This window comes from Rhodamnia argentea, chromosome 1, assembly GCF_020921035.1.
Source record: "Rhodamnia argentea isolate NSW1041297 chromosome 1, ASM2092103v1, whole genome shotgun sequence".
Classification (NCBI taxonomy): Eukaryota; Viridiplantae; Streptophyta; class Magnoliopsida; order Myrtales; family Myrtaceae; genus Rhodamnia; species Rhodamnia argentea.
The window spans coordinates 12,520,824-12,534,845 of record NC_063150.1 but is presented as its reverse complement, the minus strand read 5'-3'; the positions used below and the strand labels follow the sequence as shown (position 1 = coordinate 12,534,845).

General features: G+C 39.2%; 1 protein-coding gene and 1 pseudogene across 1 annotated transcript; both read left to right on the top strand.

Moving 5' to 3' along the window:
- The first annotated feature begins 946 nt into the window (after positions 1-946).
- On the top strand, positions 947-8,033 carry LOC115753822 (rhamnogalacturonate lyase-like). The gene is made up of 16 exons (XM_030692645.2): positions 947-1,090; positions 1,858-1,912; positions 2,240-2,361; positions 3,602-3,652; positions 3,974-4,093; positions 4,202-4,321; positions 4,541-4,676; positions 4,949-5,119; positions 5,511-5,666; positions 5,776-5,882; positions 6,180-6,270; positions 6,351-6,492; positions 6,762-6,921; positions 7,129-7,245; positions 7,341-7,467; positions 7,562-8,033. Exons 1-16 carry the CDS (start codon positions 981-983, stop codon positions 7,802-7,804), a joined length of 2,028 nt encoding a protein of 675 aa, XP_030548505.2. The 5' UTR covers positions 947-980; the 3' UTR covers positions 7,805-8,033.
- A 2,965-nt stretch (positions 8,034-10,998) lies between these two features.
- LOC115753823 lies at positions 10,999-13,264 on the top strand (annotated as a pseudogene).
- Positions 13,265-14,022: the final 758 nt, after the last annotated feature.

The window sequence follows — 14,022 nt, the reverse complement described above, 5'->3', positions numbered from 1 at the left end:
CCCTACTATAAGTTTATGACTTTCCAGACTATTTTCCCATCTAAACATCCAGCAAAGAGTTTCAACCTGGTCGAGGCCGTTCTTATTTAGGAAAATAATTCTGTATTACCCTACTCGAAATCTGAAACATTTTGCAAGCCATTAAAAGACATGGTCCATGAATGAACACCCGCGTTAATTTGAGATGGATATTTTCATTTGGTTCTATAAGCTGCACAGCAAAACCTGAATATATCAACCGTGAGAAAAACGGAAAAAAGACCCAGAATCCCATAGAGGAACAAAACATGCGTCAGATACTTGGACTGTCGGACTTTTCTTGGCGAGGATTTCCTTTACTTTGCAGAGGAAAAAACGAACACGAACTTGTCAAACATTTGGCAAGAACGCATAACACATTTACACCAAAAATTGAATTTGGACTAAGTGAACCTTCCATGGACTATTTCACCCCGTAGCCTAACTATAATTCTCGAGGACGATACTATCCTTCCTCCTGAGCCATTTAAGGACTCAGACTCCTCGAATAATCAAGGGGCGATTTGGGACGTTCACGACTGTTATGACTGCCTACCCAGCTTGGACACAAACACATACCAAGAATGGAAAAATATAGTTGTGGTCCTAACCCTACCAAAAACGACGACAATTGGAGTTACGACAGTCCTTGTTCAACTACACACATCTGCTTCACCATGCACTATAAATGGGGCGGGGTTTAAGGTTACCATGGCATGTTTGCCTCTGCGTTCAAGCAGTCATTTTGGACACAATTTATGCAAAACGGTATATAAATAAAGGTATGTCCAAATTGTTCGTAGTGAAAAGATAGCCTTCTCTGCCCCCCCTTCTGAAGGTTACCTCCTGAAAAAACCGTTATCAGTTCTCTCTCTATTTTCGATTCTGCAGAAGACCAGCTCCAGATTGCGAGCCTACGTTAAATTTGGATTCGCAGGTCATTTTCTCGTGGGCGGGTGACTATGGAGGAGAAGGGTTTCCGGCGGTGGCGCGGTTTGCTCCATGGGTTGTTGACCGCGGCAGTTCGATTGCTTTTCTTGCTCTCCGCTTGTTCCGTGGTGGCCTCAGCAAGGTATTTTCATTGTGGCGTACGTTTTCAGTTTCCATGCATGGGAGAGAGAGAGAGAGAGAGAGAGAAGGAATGAATTTACGAATGATCTACGGTTTTTGACGGTTCCAAGATTTTCTTTTCACGAATTTATGGGCATTGATCATTAAAACACTGTTAAGCAACAGAACGCAGTGAGTTAATCTTGCATTCGCCATTCAACTTTTCAAAGAATTTTTAAGGGGAAGACCATTTGACTTTTCCTTCAATGGTAATGAAGATTAGTGCACTTAATTCGACGTTTAATGAGCCATAAACCCCAGGCTGCTCCGATTGCAAAGGAAATGAAACGTTTTAGCTCAGGTCACCTTCTTTTTGCATGCATGACCATGAAACCCTACTCTGCTTATGAGAGAAGGAGACTAGACGAAACCTAAGCACCTAACTTCAGTTATTCCATTTTATTTCGTTTTTTGATTCGGGGATGGACAATAATCATCGTCCGGAAATACTAGATTAAGAGCACCGAACTTTGACATTGCTTCAACTGCTCCACGTAGGCTCTTGTTATCGACCACCTGCTTCTCCTTGTTCTAAGACGTCATCGAAGAGAGAAACCCTCTCTAGGGTTTTGTTTATTGATAATCGTTATCGTTAGTCAAAGCGGGAGATGATGTTTGGTTGACGACCCTCTTTTATTTTGACGAAAGGGGAAGAAATGTAATAATAACAACTGAAAAATGGAACCTGTGGGGTGAAAAACAACTGATTTTTTTTCCTTATTATTGCAGAGAAGTTGGGGCGAACGCATATCCTGGGGTCCAGCTGCTAGTTCACAATGATCAGGTGATTCTACACCCCGGACTCCTCATCCATTATGTATGTAGGTCGATAGGTAATATACAATGTATACGTACTTCCCAAAACTGAAAATTACTCTCAACATAGTAAAAATAAATAGTCAATCATATCGACATGATTTTATCATACGAAACGATATCGTGTTCAATACCCTGGATTTATATGTATGCTTATCTTCGATCCCAATTCTCGACATCAATTGAAAGTTTTAGGAGCGGAACTTTTTATTAATGGCGCAAGCACTGACATTGAATTTGTTGAGCCTCTACTAACAAATTGTTCATTGAATAATAATTTGCGACGAATTTTCAGGTGGTGATGGACAATGGGATTGTCGAGGTTACATTCTCAAATCCAGGTGGGGATGTCACGGGCATCAAGTTCAACGGGATCGATAACCTCCTTGAGCCTCGCAATAGAGAAACCAATAGGGGGTATGTACCAATTATCACTATGCACTTTCACTTCCTTAAATTAAGTCGTTTTCTTTCATAAAGAAAGCATCAACAATTTGCATTTTTTACAAAATTCAAATGCCATGCAAACATATTCTACAATTAAGAAGTTCTAGCGAGGCGTAGCAGCGAAAAAAAGAAGGAACAAAATAAGAGGTTCACTCGTACAAAAATCAAAAGAAAAATAAAAATCACAACGAAATGCTATTTATTCTGTCAATATTGATGGGACCAAGAAGTCTTGATAGCGCCATTCGAAGTCTTTGATCTTGACGGTCATTGTCTTTGTCGCTGTTGTTATCAATTGCCACGTTTTATCGTTTTTGTCGCAGTGATTGAGGGGTTTTATTTTGCTCTTCTCATCCTCGTAAAATTAAAGTCACTTTCTTTATTTATTAGGACTAATTTCTCATTCTTGTTGGCCAATTTCAGTAAATATTGTCATCTTGGAAAACCTCTTAGATCTTCATTTGGAAAAGAAAAATACACACTTCCTTAGAACTTAATGCAGTTAATGTGCAAATTAAATTGTTTATCAAAAGCATATTCTAATTGGGAAAAACGATCACAATACTTTTGATCTATAGAAATTTAATTGACTGGACTTACTTATTTGACATCAAGTCACCTCATCTGGAAGCTTTTATTTTCCACGACGACGTACGTATCACGATTTCAGAGACGCTAATTGCGCCAATCACTCCGATAGAATTCCCAGTCGTCGGAAAAAACAGTTAGGCGTATGCGGATGCAAAAGAACTTTCGTCCTTGAAAGCTACCTAAGTCTATAATGACCAAATGCTGTTCTTTCAGACGTTGTCGCTAATGATGTCCTTTTTGAACCGATTAAACTCGACCGCAGTAATTGACAAAAGAGTGGACAATTTGACAATTTAATTCGCCTATACCATCATAAATAAGTGGAACATTCTCTCCTATAATCTTCGAGAACGTCAGCACTGACCAAGGATAAATTAGGTTATTTCGTTACTTTCCCTATTGGTCAATCTTTCGCCAAAACTATGTAGACTTTTTTGTTGTCATTTTTCTCTGGGTTGTAAAAATTTTATTATTTTTATTCTCGTTGTCGGACCATAGTTTAGTTTCCATGTTGTTTGACACAATTTAAAAAAAAAACGAATTTTTCTCGACATAAGACTTGTGACCTCAAAAAATTCTTTATTGACTCTTGACGAGTCCTTGCCAATGTTAATTTCAGGTACTGGGACATTGTGTGGAACCGGCCAGGGGAACCCAGTACGTATATGAGGTAAGACTTTAATTACTTTTAAAGCAGCTATTTATTGCTAATCAACACACTAGGATTTAAATCAGGGCGCATATGAACATAGTAGGTCGATTCTTGAGTCCCGATCACGTCCCGAAACACTAAAATTAGGGTAGAAAACATACTATGTTAACTAGTTCGATAGATAAACAGCGTGGCAGCCAAAACAAGTAACAGGTTAGAAACGGTATGAATATTGCAATTTCTAAGGGAGCCTAGATTGGTGCGACTTTATTAAATTTAAGCTTGTACGATAAAATATCCGGAAATATTACTTAATAAGTTTTTGGATTGTTTCGACAGGATTGAGGGAACAACGTTTAAGGTGGTAGCAAACACGGACGACGTGGTCGAGGTGTCGTTCGTCGGCAGATGGAGCAATTCTTCCGATTCGCACTTGGCCCCGCTCATCGTCGACAAGAGGTCAGTGAAGCATCATGGTTTTGCTCGTTTCATTTGGAGAAAAGAAGGTTGATTAATCTGATTTTGAAGTGTCGTTAATGGTCGATTGCGATTCTACTGTGAGGGCAGATTTGTAGTGAGACGGGGGAGTTCCGGGCTCTATGGGTACGCGATATTTGAGCACCCAAAGGGGTGGCCCGACTTGGACGTCGGAGAAGCCCGGATTGTTTTCAAGCTCAATGGACAAAAGTAAGGACCCAAAAGCATCGTCTTATTACATTTAGTGCATATAAATATGGCATCACATCAATACGTCACATAATACTTGTACAGTGAAATGCATTTTTCATTAGAAAAAGCTTTATATGTTACTTTCATTTCCGGTTTCCCAATTTTCCTTTTTTTTATTGGGATCGGAGCGTTTCACATGATTATTGATTGATATTATTGTGCGTCACTCTCGATTAGGTTTCACTATATGGCTATTTCGGATGAGAGGCAAAGGGTTATGCCGACGGCAGAAGATCGGGCGAGCGGTCGCGTGCTGGACTACAAGGAAGCTGTGCTCTTGACTGATCCATCCAATTCTGAGCTTGAAGGCCAGGTAAACTCGAACTACATAAATTTCACTTATGCGTTGACGTTGATCATTGGAGAAATTTCAGACCAAAAAAAAACTTTGACACCCGTCTCAAACATCATCCCTCAGTTTCGGAAACGTACAACTCGCATCTATAGAGAAAAACCCCATTGCATCCATCCGATACATAAGATACTTTCTGTCGTGGTTCAAATGCATATGTCTTGTACGAGTAATTCGCTACTTGGAACATCTTTTGAGTGGGCCATGATCCTCCGCGGGTGCGCGGATCGCAGGTCGATGATAAGTACCAATACTCGTGCGAGAACCAGGACAACAAGGTGCACGGATGGATCAGCAGCGACCCTCTGGTGGGATTCTGGATGATCACGCCCAGTCACGAGTCTCACACCGCCGGGCCGGTCAAGCAAGACCTCACTTCCCACGTCGGGCCGACCACACTCAACGTAAGTGACCATCCTCTTCTTTCCCTTAACACGAGATAAGTTCCAAACCACTTTGACATGGACTCCCGGCCCGGCCTGTCGAGGCTTCGGTTGGGTATGGTCGGGATTATACAACTCTTAGAGCTAGGACCGGCATGGATTTGGCCCGAGCACGTCGATGGTCGTGCATGCCGAAAACTAGTTTAATGATAGAGTAATCTTAATTGGATACCAAGTGATGCATCGGAATGCTGATGAACTTTGAAAGATATTGATCGTGCTCGGCGCCCGTTAAAAATCTATCGAATTGTCTTAACACGAATGTGTCTATGATTGCTTAAACCTCAACAACTTTGTAATATCGAGTACGTGACCACCTTCGGTTCCGATGTTGCTCTTTCTATTTCTACAGGTGTTTTATAGCAACCACTACGCCGGGAGAGACGTGTACATGAGCTTCCGAAACGGAGAGGCGTGGAAGAAGGTTTACGGACCCTTCATGGTCTACGTCAACTCGGGGTCGCCTGAAGAAGACGAATCGAAGCTTTGGGTGGACGCAAAGGGGCAGGTAGTAACTTTATGTTTACCTAAAATCTTGGTAGTTTCTAATGAATGACCAAGGTTTTTTTCCATTACTTTCTTATAACATATTAGTCGATTTTGACGTATGTGATTAGATGTTGACGGAAACTATAAGTTGGCCCTACGACTTCATTCATTCGGAAGATTACCCTTCCGCAGCCGAACGAGGAACAGTCGGCGGTCAACTGTCGGTTCGAGACAGGTTCGTTTCCCTAATTACTTTGTAGCTATGTTTTGCACTAGAATTCCCTTTGGTGACAAAAAATTGTTCAATGAAACTTCGACGCGATGCTATATATATATATATATATATATATATATATATATTTCAAACGAGTTCGCATAATGACTAAATTTGAATATCTCCAAACTTTATTTTGTGAACCAACAACCATTCATAAATTTTCACGTTTCTTTTCTATGTTGTTTAAACTATTTCTTAAGTTTAAAAAATGTGTCCTTCCACTTGAAGCATAGCAGTTAAAATTTCTTGATCCAGATACGTAAAGAACAGTGACATGCTGGCGGACTCGGCGTACGTAGGGTTGGCAGCACCGGGAGAGGTTGGTTCTTGGCAAACAAACACAAAGGTACTTACTTTTTATCTCAATGATATGCCACATTGTGTGCGGTTAAATGGTGGTCAATAAGCATATTCCTCTCAATTCAGGGTTACCAATTCTGGACTCAAGCGGACAACAACGGATCTTTCGAAATTAGGAACGTCCGGCCAGGCGTCTACGGTTTGTATGCATGGGTTCCCGGTTTCATCGGGGACTACAGATACCATATGAATATCACGGTCAAGCCAGGTAACTGTTATCCTATCGTGACGTTTGAATAGCACAATTTCTAGGCTTTCAAGCCAATTACTATTGGGATAAGTGCGTTGCAAGTCCTATGACTTCGAAAGTGCAATCGAGTCCTAAAACTTTCAAAAGGTGGAATCAAATCATAAAACCTATTATCGCATTTTAATATTGAATTAGACAGAGTTTTGTTCAATTCGACAGCCGGTCCAAAATGTCATTGAAATTTTATAGTTTGGTTGCAAGCTAATGTCGGAACCATTCACGCGCAGGATCTGATATGGAGCTGAGCGCTCTGGTTTTCAGCCCTCCAAGATCTGGTCCCACGTTGTGGGAAATTGGCATCCCCGATAGAACGGCCGCTGAATTCTACGTGCCCCGACCATACCCAGGGTTGATGAATAAAGTGTTCAAAAACGACACCGGAGAGAGGTGGACCTTATTATTGCTTTGCTATGCCTTTTATATTCAATACCCAACACACTGATAATATTCAATACCCAACAAAATTCAGTCATGAAACTTAGTATAGCAGTTTTGTTAATTAGTCCGAATGAACCTAAAATGTCTTCTTTTATTCATTATATTTTGTAGCTGCTTATCAAATGCTTTTCTTTCTTTTCTTTTCTTTTTTCACAGGTTTAGGCAGTACGGACTATGGGAACGGTATACGGATTTATACCCTAAAGACGATCTTGTCTACACAGTTGGCATCGACAACTACCGCAGAGACTGGTTTTTCGCTCATGTCACCCGGTACTCTTTCTATATATATTTAATACACATATATTTGTACTTATATTTATATGCATATATGATATAAATATGTATGTGATTTTCGTTAAATACAGGAACATAGGAAATTCAACGTACGTGCCAACAACATGGAGGATTGACTTTAATCTTCAAAATGTGGACTTTAGAGGGATCTACAGACTTCAAATGGCAGTGGCATCAGCGACCCAGTCTCGCATATCGGTATGTAGCAACAACCGATTAAGCTCAGCATATATCATATTAAATTTATCTAAATCAATGGGTGTCACGCCTAATCGATTTCGAACTTTTGAAGATCCGGATCAACGATCCGAATGAGCAACCTCACTCATCAACGGGCCGTTTCGGCTATGACAACGCCATCGCAAGACACGGGATCCACGGTCTGTACTGGAGGTTCGGCTTTGACGTGCCAGGCTCTCGGCTACACAGGGGAACCAACTCCATCTACCTCGCTCAGTCTCGAACTGCCAGGACACCCTTCGAAGGTGTCATGTATGACTACATTCGTTTCGAAGGCCCTCCGAGAACTCATTGATCTTCTCCAATTGTACAGAGTTCACGCAGATAGCCATTTGATCAAGATTCATGCAATGTTTACAAGATTAGGTTAGACGTAGCCGTTTTTATGTTCTCTTCTGGCGGTGAGCCGATGATGTTCTTGTTCAAGAAGGTAGAGGTTCGGTTATAATTTATACAGAAAGCAATTGTTTGTTACATTTGATACTTCAGTTGAATTGATTTATACTATTCCTTTTTCAAGTGAAGTTCTCTCTCTCTCTCTCTCTCTCTCTCTGTTGACTTGTGCCCACACGTACGACTTTTTTGTTTAGTTCTTACATTCATTAACTAGTGCACGGATATTTCTATTTCAAGAATTCTGCGTGAAATTGTTTTTACACAAAGTTTTGTAAATAATGTGCATAAGTGAATCAAAAATCCTAAAACTTGCTATGAAAGTGTAATTGAATCTTACAACTTTAATATTTCTGCAATCAAGTCCAAAGTTTGTTAAATTGGTACAATCGAGCAGTTCCGCTAACTCCATCTAATTTATATAACGACAAATGCAGACGTGACGTTTCTTTAATGTTTTTAGAAAAGAAAGGCGTTAATGTGTATCGTAACCTTCCTAGAAGTGAACCATCTAAGGGAAAGCTAATAGATTACTAAGCTTATGCTTAGCTCGTACTCTCTCGGGCCCTACCAATCACAATTTTTTGATTGATTTTAATTTAATATGTCATTCAATTTATTTTGGAGTTGTCACTAATCTGTTACAAATCGATTAGTAAGCTAGGTAAAGTGTGGGAGTATAGTGTTTAAATAGATCTGGGGACTTGATTATGCTAGATTAATCTAACACCCTTTAGGTACTCTTTCTCTTTATTTTCAAAAATATTTTGCAAGCAATCTCGGTTACTTTTAAATTCTAGCCACTAATATGCAATGGGTGATACACATCCATAAAGTAACAACCAAAAAGTCAAAGTGATAAATGAACTGCTACAAATAGCAAAGCCTAACTTCACTAAGTTAATTTCCTAATTTCTGCAAAATATTAATTGAAAAAATATTCATGCACTAAACATGATTTAAAATTGCAATGTAATTCTCATTAATTCTTTTTTTTATTTATAAATACTAAATTATGTGCAATGCTTGCAATGCAATTTTAATCCTAAGTTATGTCTACATGCTACTAATTTAACATGACATGCAATCTAATTCAAAATGGCCCTAAATATGCAGTTACTAAGTGACATGGAAATTATGACATGTCATATGACGTGCAATAGATTATTACATGGCAATGATGTGGATGACATCGCAAGAATGACGAAATTAAATCTATATGGTATGCACATTGCTTATAGGTTTTCTTCAAACTTTAAAATATGAAAACTATTTAAAGTGTGAGATTATCCAAGTCAGCTCAAATGTCCTTACTTTTGAGCTCTACTAGGGTTTCTTTCCCCCTCTCCCTTTCCTTAGAAAACAGCCGCCATCTGCTTTTGCCTTTGAGGAAGAGAGGGATCTCTCTCTCTCTCTCTCTCTCTCTCTCTCTCTCTCTCTCTCTCTCCCCCCCCCAGCCACCCCCCAAACCAATTCCTTTCTTGTTTTCATCTTCCCTCTTTGAAGCTTTCATTTTGTTTGAATGAAAAAATTTCTACAGCTGAACTTGAGTGAAAGTGGAGATTAGTTCTACTATCCATCCAATCAACAACCGAATGAGGAGGATATTCGTGATTGTCTCAACCCTAAAATTAGACAAACGGATTATTAGGTTAATAAAATTAACTAACCTAAATAGGACTCTACCAAGTCTTACCAAATCGCAACTTAGGTTCAATTTCATGCAAAATTTATTTAATTTGGAACCGTCACTAATCAGTTTCAATAGGTTAATTAGAAACTTAAACAAAATTGCCACAAAAACTATTTTATTCTTACGAACCAGAGAAAATGAGTCCGAAGACTTGGTTATATTAATTTGGAAAATTAATGCCATTTCGGTACCAATTTCATGAAAAATCTCTTTCAGTTGATGATATGGATTAAAATGAATTCTTTTTGGGTTTTCTTTGAGAAAATACAATGAAACTATCTACATGATGTGGCAATATGCATGATAGCATGACAGAGTATACTCTAAATTATATAATATGCAAACGACAATGATTTTTTTTTTTTTGTATTTTTGGATTAAGGGACAATTATTATGAAAACTTGCCCTAAAGAGAATTAACATCCAATTTAAATTAAGAAAATGATTTCCCAAAATTTTAAATTATATTAGATGTTATTTATGCCATGAAAAGGTGCTTTTGACATGTTTTACTCTATTTTGTTTGATATTTTTTGTGAATTTAATTATAACAAAGAATGAACAAAGATAAACAAAAAAAATGCTCATAATATATCTTAATTCCGATAAATTTCGATAAATTCGCGTCATACCCAAAGTTTAGGGTCGGAAGGGAATTTTTTCCTCTAACGTACTCTAAGACTCGAGTCGGTAAACGAATATGGTATGGAATAACATCGTCCCATTCTATAAAAGGCATAATATAATGGTCTAGGCACATATGGAGCACATATTATGGGAATGTTTGTTTATAATTATGCAAACTTTGTAATAGCGGCAAAAACAATCATATAAACAAACATGACAATTAAGTAATTACCAAATAAGAAGTAAAGTCAACCCGACTTATTTAAGTTTTTGAAAATTCCTTAGAGGTGGCCGAAATTGTGATGTGGGTCCACTTTTCCTATCCATCAAGATTCAATCTTTAATTTTGAAAATTATCTTTTAGGACTAGGAAAAATTATTTCAAATAATTCTCAAAAATTAGAAAGATATTATCCAATCCATCAAACTATAATCATAACTTGAAGATAATATCGAACCACCACAAGATAATGCAATCCAACCAAACATGACGCAAGAGATAATTATCAACAAAAAAAAAAAAAAAAAGCAAAGCTCATACATAAGCAAATTCGGCCAAGAGAGAGTGAGCCAAAAATTTCATACTCAATTCACAAAAAATCCTTATCTTTTCCAATTCATTCAGTTTGATCTTGAAAATTACCAAACAAATTTTCGGTAAAGTGGAAAGACCAGAGGAGACGCCATGTTGTCTGACTCTAACTCATTTTTGGATTTGGTCAGCAAGCACGTCATCATCGCCCTAAAAATGGCTGGCTTCTCCCTCACCTTTCCATACTCGATTCTGAGCTGCTTCTCTGTTTGCTTCTTCGCCAACTTCAAATCTAAGCAGTCCTCGTCCCGTTTGCAGCGAGATAATATGGCAATGTCAGCAGAAAACGAGCACCCAGTGAAGGCTTTGGGATGGGCAGCGAGAGATTCCTTGGGAGTTCTCTCTCCCTTCAAGTTGTCAAGAAGGTAACCTGCGCGTTATACTTTCCTCTCGTCGGATATCATCTATCTCGTAGATTATGCTAGCTTTCTTTCACGCCACAGTTATATACAAAACGAGCCTAGTTAGAACCGTTAAGTTCGGGAAGAATCGATGTGCATCGTGTGAGATTGTTAAGGTGAATCATTCGGTCGCAATGGTATGCTTATGGAGATCGAGAGTTGTAGATCTTTTTCTAAAATAATCTGAAAGCACGAATGGAAGATCCTGCTATTTTAGAGATCCACGGACATCTTGCAAGGCCCATGAACTTGTTAAATCGAGGCATTCAGCCTATACAATAGGTTCTAACTCGGAGCAATTTGCATGCAATTATAGTAATTCATTAATTTTTCTATTTTCAAAATTCAAGGACACGGGGTGTGGAGATCCATGAAATATGACGGAAGCTCATAAACCGTTTAGGTCCAGACCTTTGACTTATACATGCGATTTTGACACAGAAAAATTTGTGCGCAATTAGTGAGATTCACCTGGGTGACTATTTTTTTCGGAGTTGAAATTCGCCAATGCACCAATCAATTGAGACAATCTTAAGGGCTATAAAAGTTTTTGTTGAAATGCATTAAATCCTTTTCTTTCCATAATCTTTTTTGTAGAGCTATGAGAGAGAAAGATGTAACTTTTAAAGTGTTGTACTGTGGGATATGTCACTTTGACCTACACAATGTGAAGAACGACTAGGGATTCACGTCCTACCCTGTGGTGCCCGGGTATGAGTTCAAAAGAGTCACCTTCCTCTTCCTTTTTTCATCTTTCTCCCTCATATTATGTGGAAAAGAATTACATTTGATTGTCTTATTGCAGACATGAGATCGTGGGTGTCGTAACAGAAGTAGGAACCAAAGTGACAAAGTTCAAAGTCGGAGACAGAGTGGGCGTCGGGTGTATGATTGGATCATGTCACAACTGTGCGAGTTGTGGCGATGACCTTGAAAATTACTGCCCAGAAATGGTTCCGGTCTATAGTAGTAAGTCTAGCCATGATTCCATTGGAACTGTTAACTATGGTGGCTTCACGGACATCATGGTTTCCGATGAGCACTTTGCATTTAAATTTCCAAACAACATGCCTCTCGATAGTGGGGCGCCTCTCCTTTGTGCCGGTATCACTGTCTACAGCCCTTTAAGGTACTACGGACTCGACAAGCCCAGGATGCACCTGGGAGTGGTTGGGCTAGGCGGGCTTAGCCATATGGCGGTCAATTTGCCAAGGCAATGGGCCTTAAGGCGACTGTCGTCGGTACCTCTCCAAGTAAAAAGGAAGAAGCCATGAACCATCTTGGTGCTGAATCTGCTGATGCATTTTTGGTCAGCCGAGATGCAGAACAGATGCAAGTATGCCATGCTCCTAGCAAGCTATTTCTTAATTGCACCTAGGATAAAGACCCGCTAAAGTAATTTAGCGTCACAATTTTTTTCTTGATGCAGTCGGTCGTGGCCACAATGGATGGCATTATAGACACCGTCTCAGTTGTGCATGCTCTCTTGCCATTAATTGATCTCTTGAAGACTCATGGGAAGCTTGTCATGGTTGGTGTACCTAATAAGCCATTAAGCTACATGCTATGCCACTCATCATGGGTAAATAACTGAGATTTACCTCTTGAAGAGATTATCGACGACTGAAATTGATATGCAGGGCCTCCAGCATACATCTTAGCTCCAATCTGAATTGCATGTACTAGCAATTTCGAACTCTCATTCTGTGTCATTGAACTTCTTGATTGTTACTAACGATAGGTAGGAAGATCGTGGGAGGAAGTATCATTGGAGGTATTAAGGAGACTCATGAGATGATTGATTTTGCTGTGGAGCACAGCATTGCTACGGATATTGAGGTTATTCCAATGGACTACGTGAACATTGCCATGGAGAGGCTCGCAAAAGGGGATGTTAGGTACCGATTTGTCATCGACATCGCGAATCCGTTGAAGTCTTACTGAAATTAAAACTTATTGTACTAATAACTACAAGGGAGCTTGGATAGAGAAGGCCAAATTTCTGTTGACACTAGTCATTGGATAATTACTTTGTATGCATGTTTTTAGTTATATACTTGGGAAAAATTACCAAAAAAGTCTTAAACCTATTGCAATTGTGTCAATTCAATCCTAAACTTTTTTTTTTTTTGCCTATTCAATCCTAAACCTTTTGCAATTATGTCAATTCAGTCCATCCAATAAATTTTGGCATGCCGGCACTAACGCGGACGCCAGCCAGCAACCTTATATTATAATAATTTTTTATTATTTTCTTTTTTAATTGTTCCTTCCACTTTCCCCTTCCACTTCCCCTTCCTCTTCCCCTATTCTCCCGTGCCCACGAGAGTTTCTAATATTGTGGACGACCGGCAAGGCTAGACGACTAGCGACGATTACAGAGGATGACCGGCGAGGCTCTCGTAGGTCATTATGGCCAGGCGAGGCCCGACCTCGCCTTGGCCGGGTGAGGTCAAGCCTCGCCAGATCCGGGTTGGGAAAATTACAGATTGGAGGATTTGGAATCCTTCAACAGGGGTTAGTTTCATGGAGGAACGGGAGCATCGCAGCAAAAGATGAGGAAATTGGTCGTGTCGCTATGCAACCAAAAATGAACCCTAATTACTACTTACAAGATAGCGATAAGTAGGGATTGAATCCACAGAGAAACTAAAAAGAATTTGAAGATTAGGTTGAAAAAGATGATAAATTTCTATTTTCTAAGGACTAAATATTATAAATTGAATTCCTACTTAAAAGCAAGATAAAATTAATTTAACAGGAAATTTATGGAGAAAACTATTGCCTTTAAGTCTCGAATCCACAAT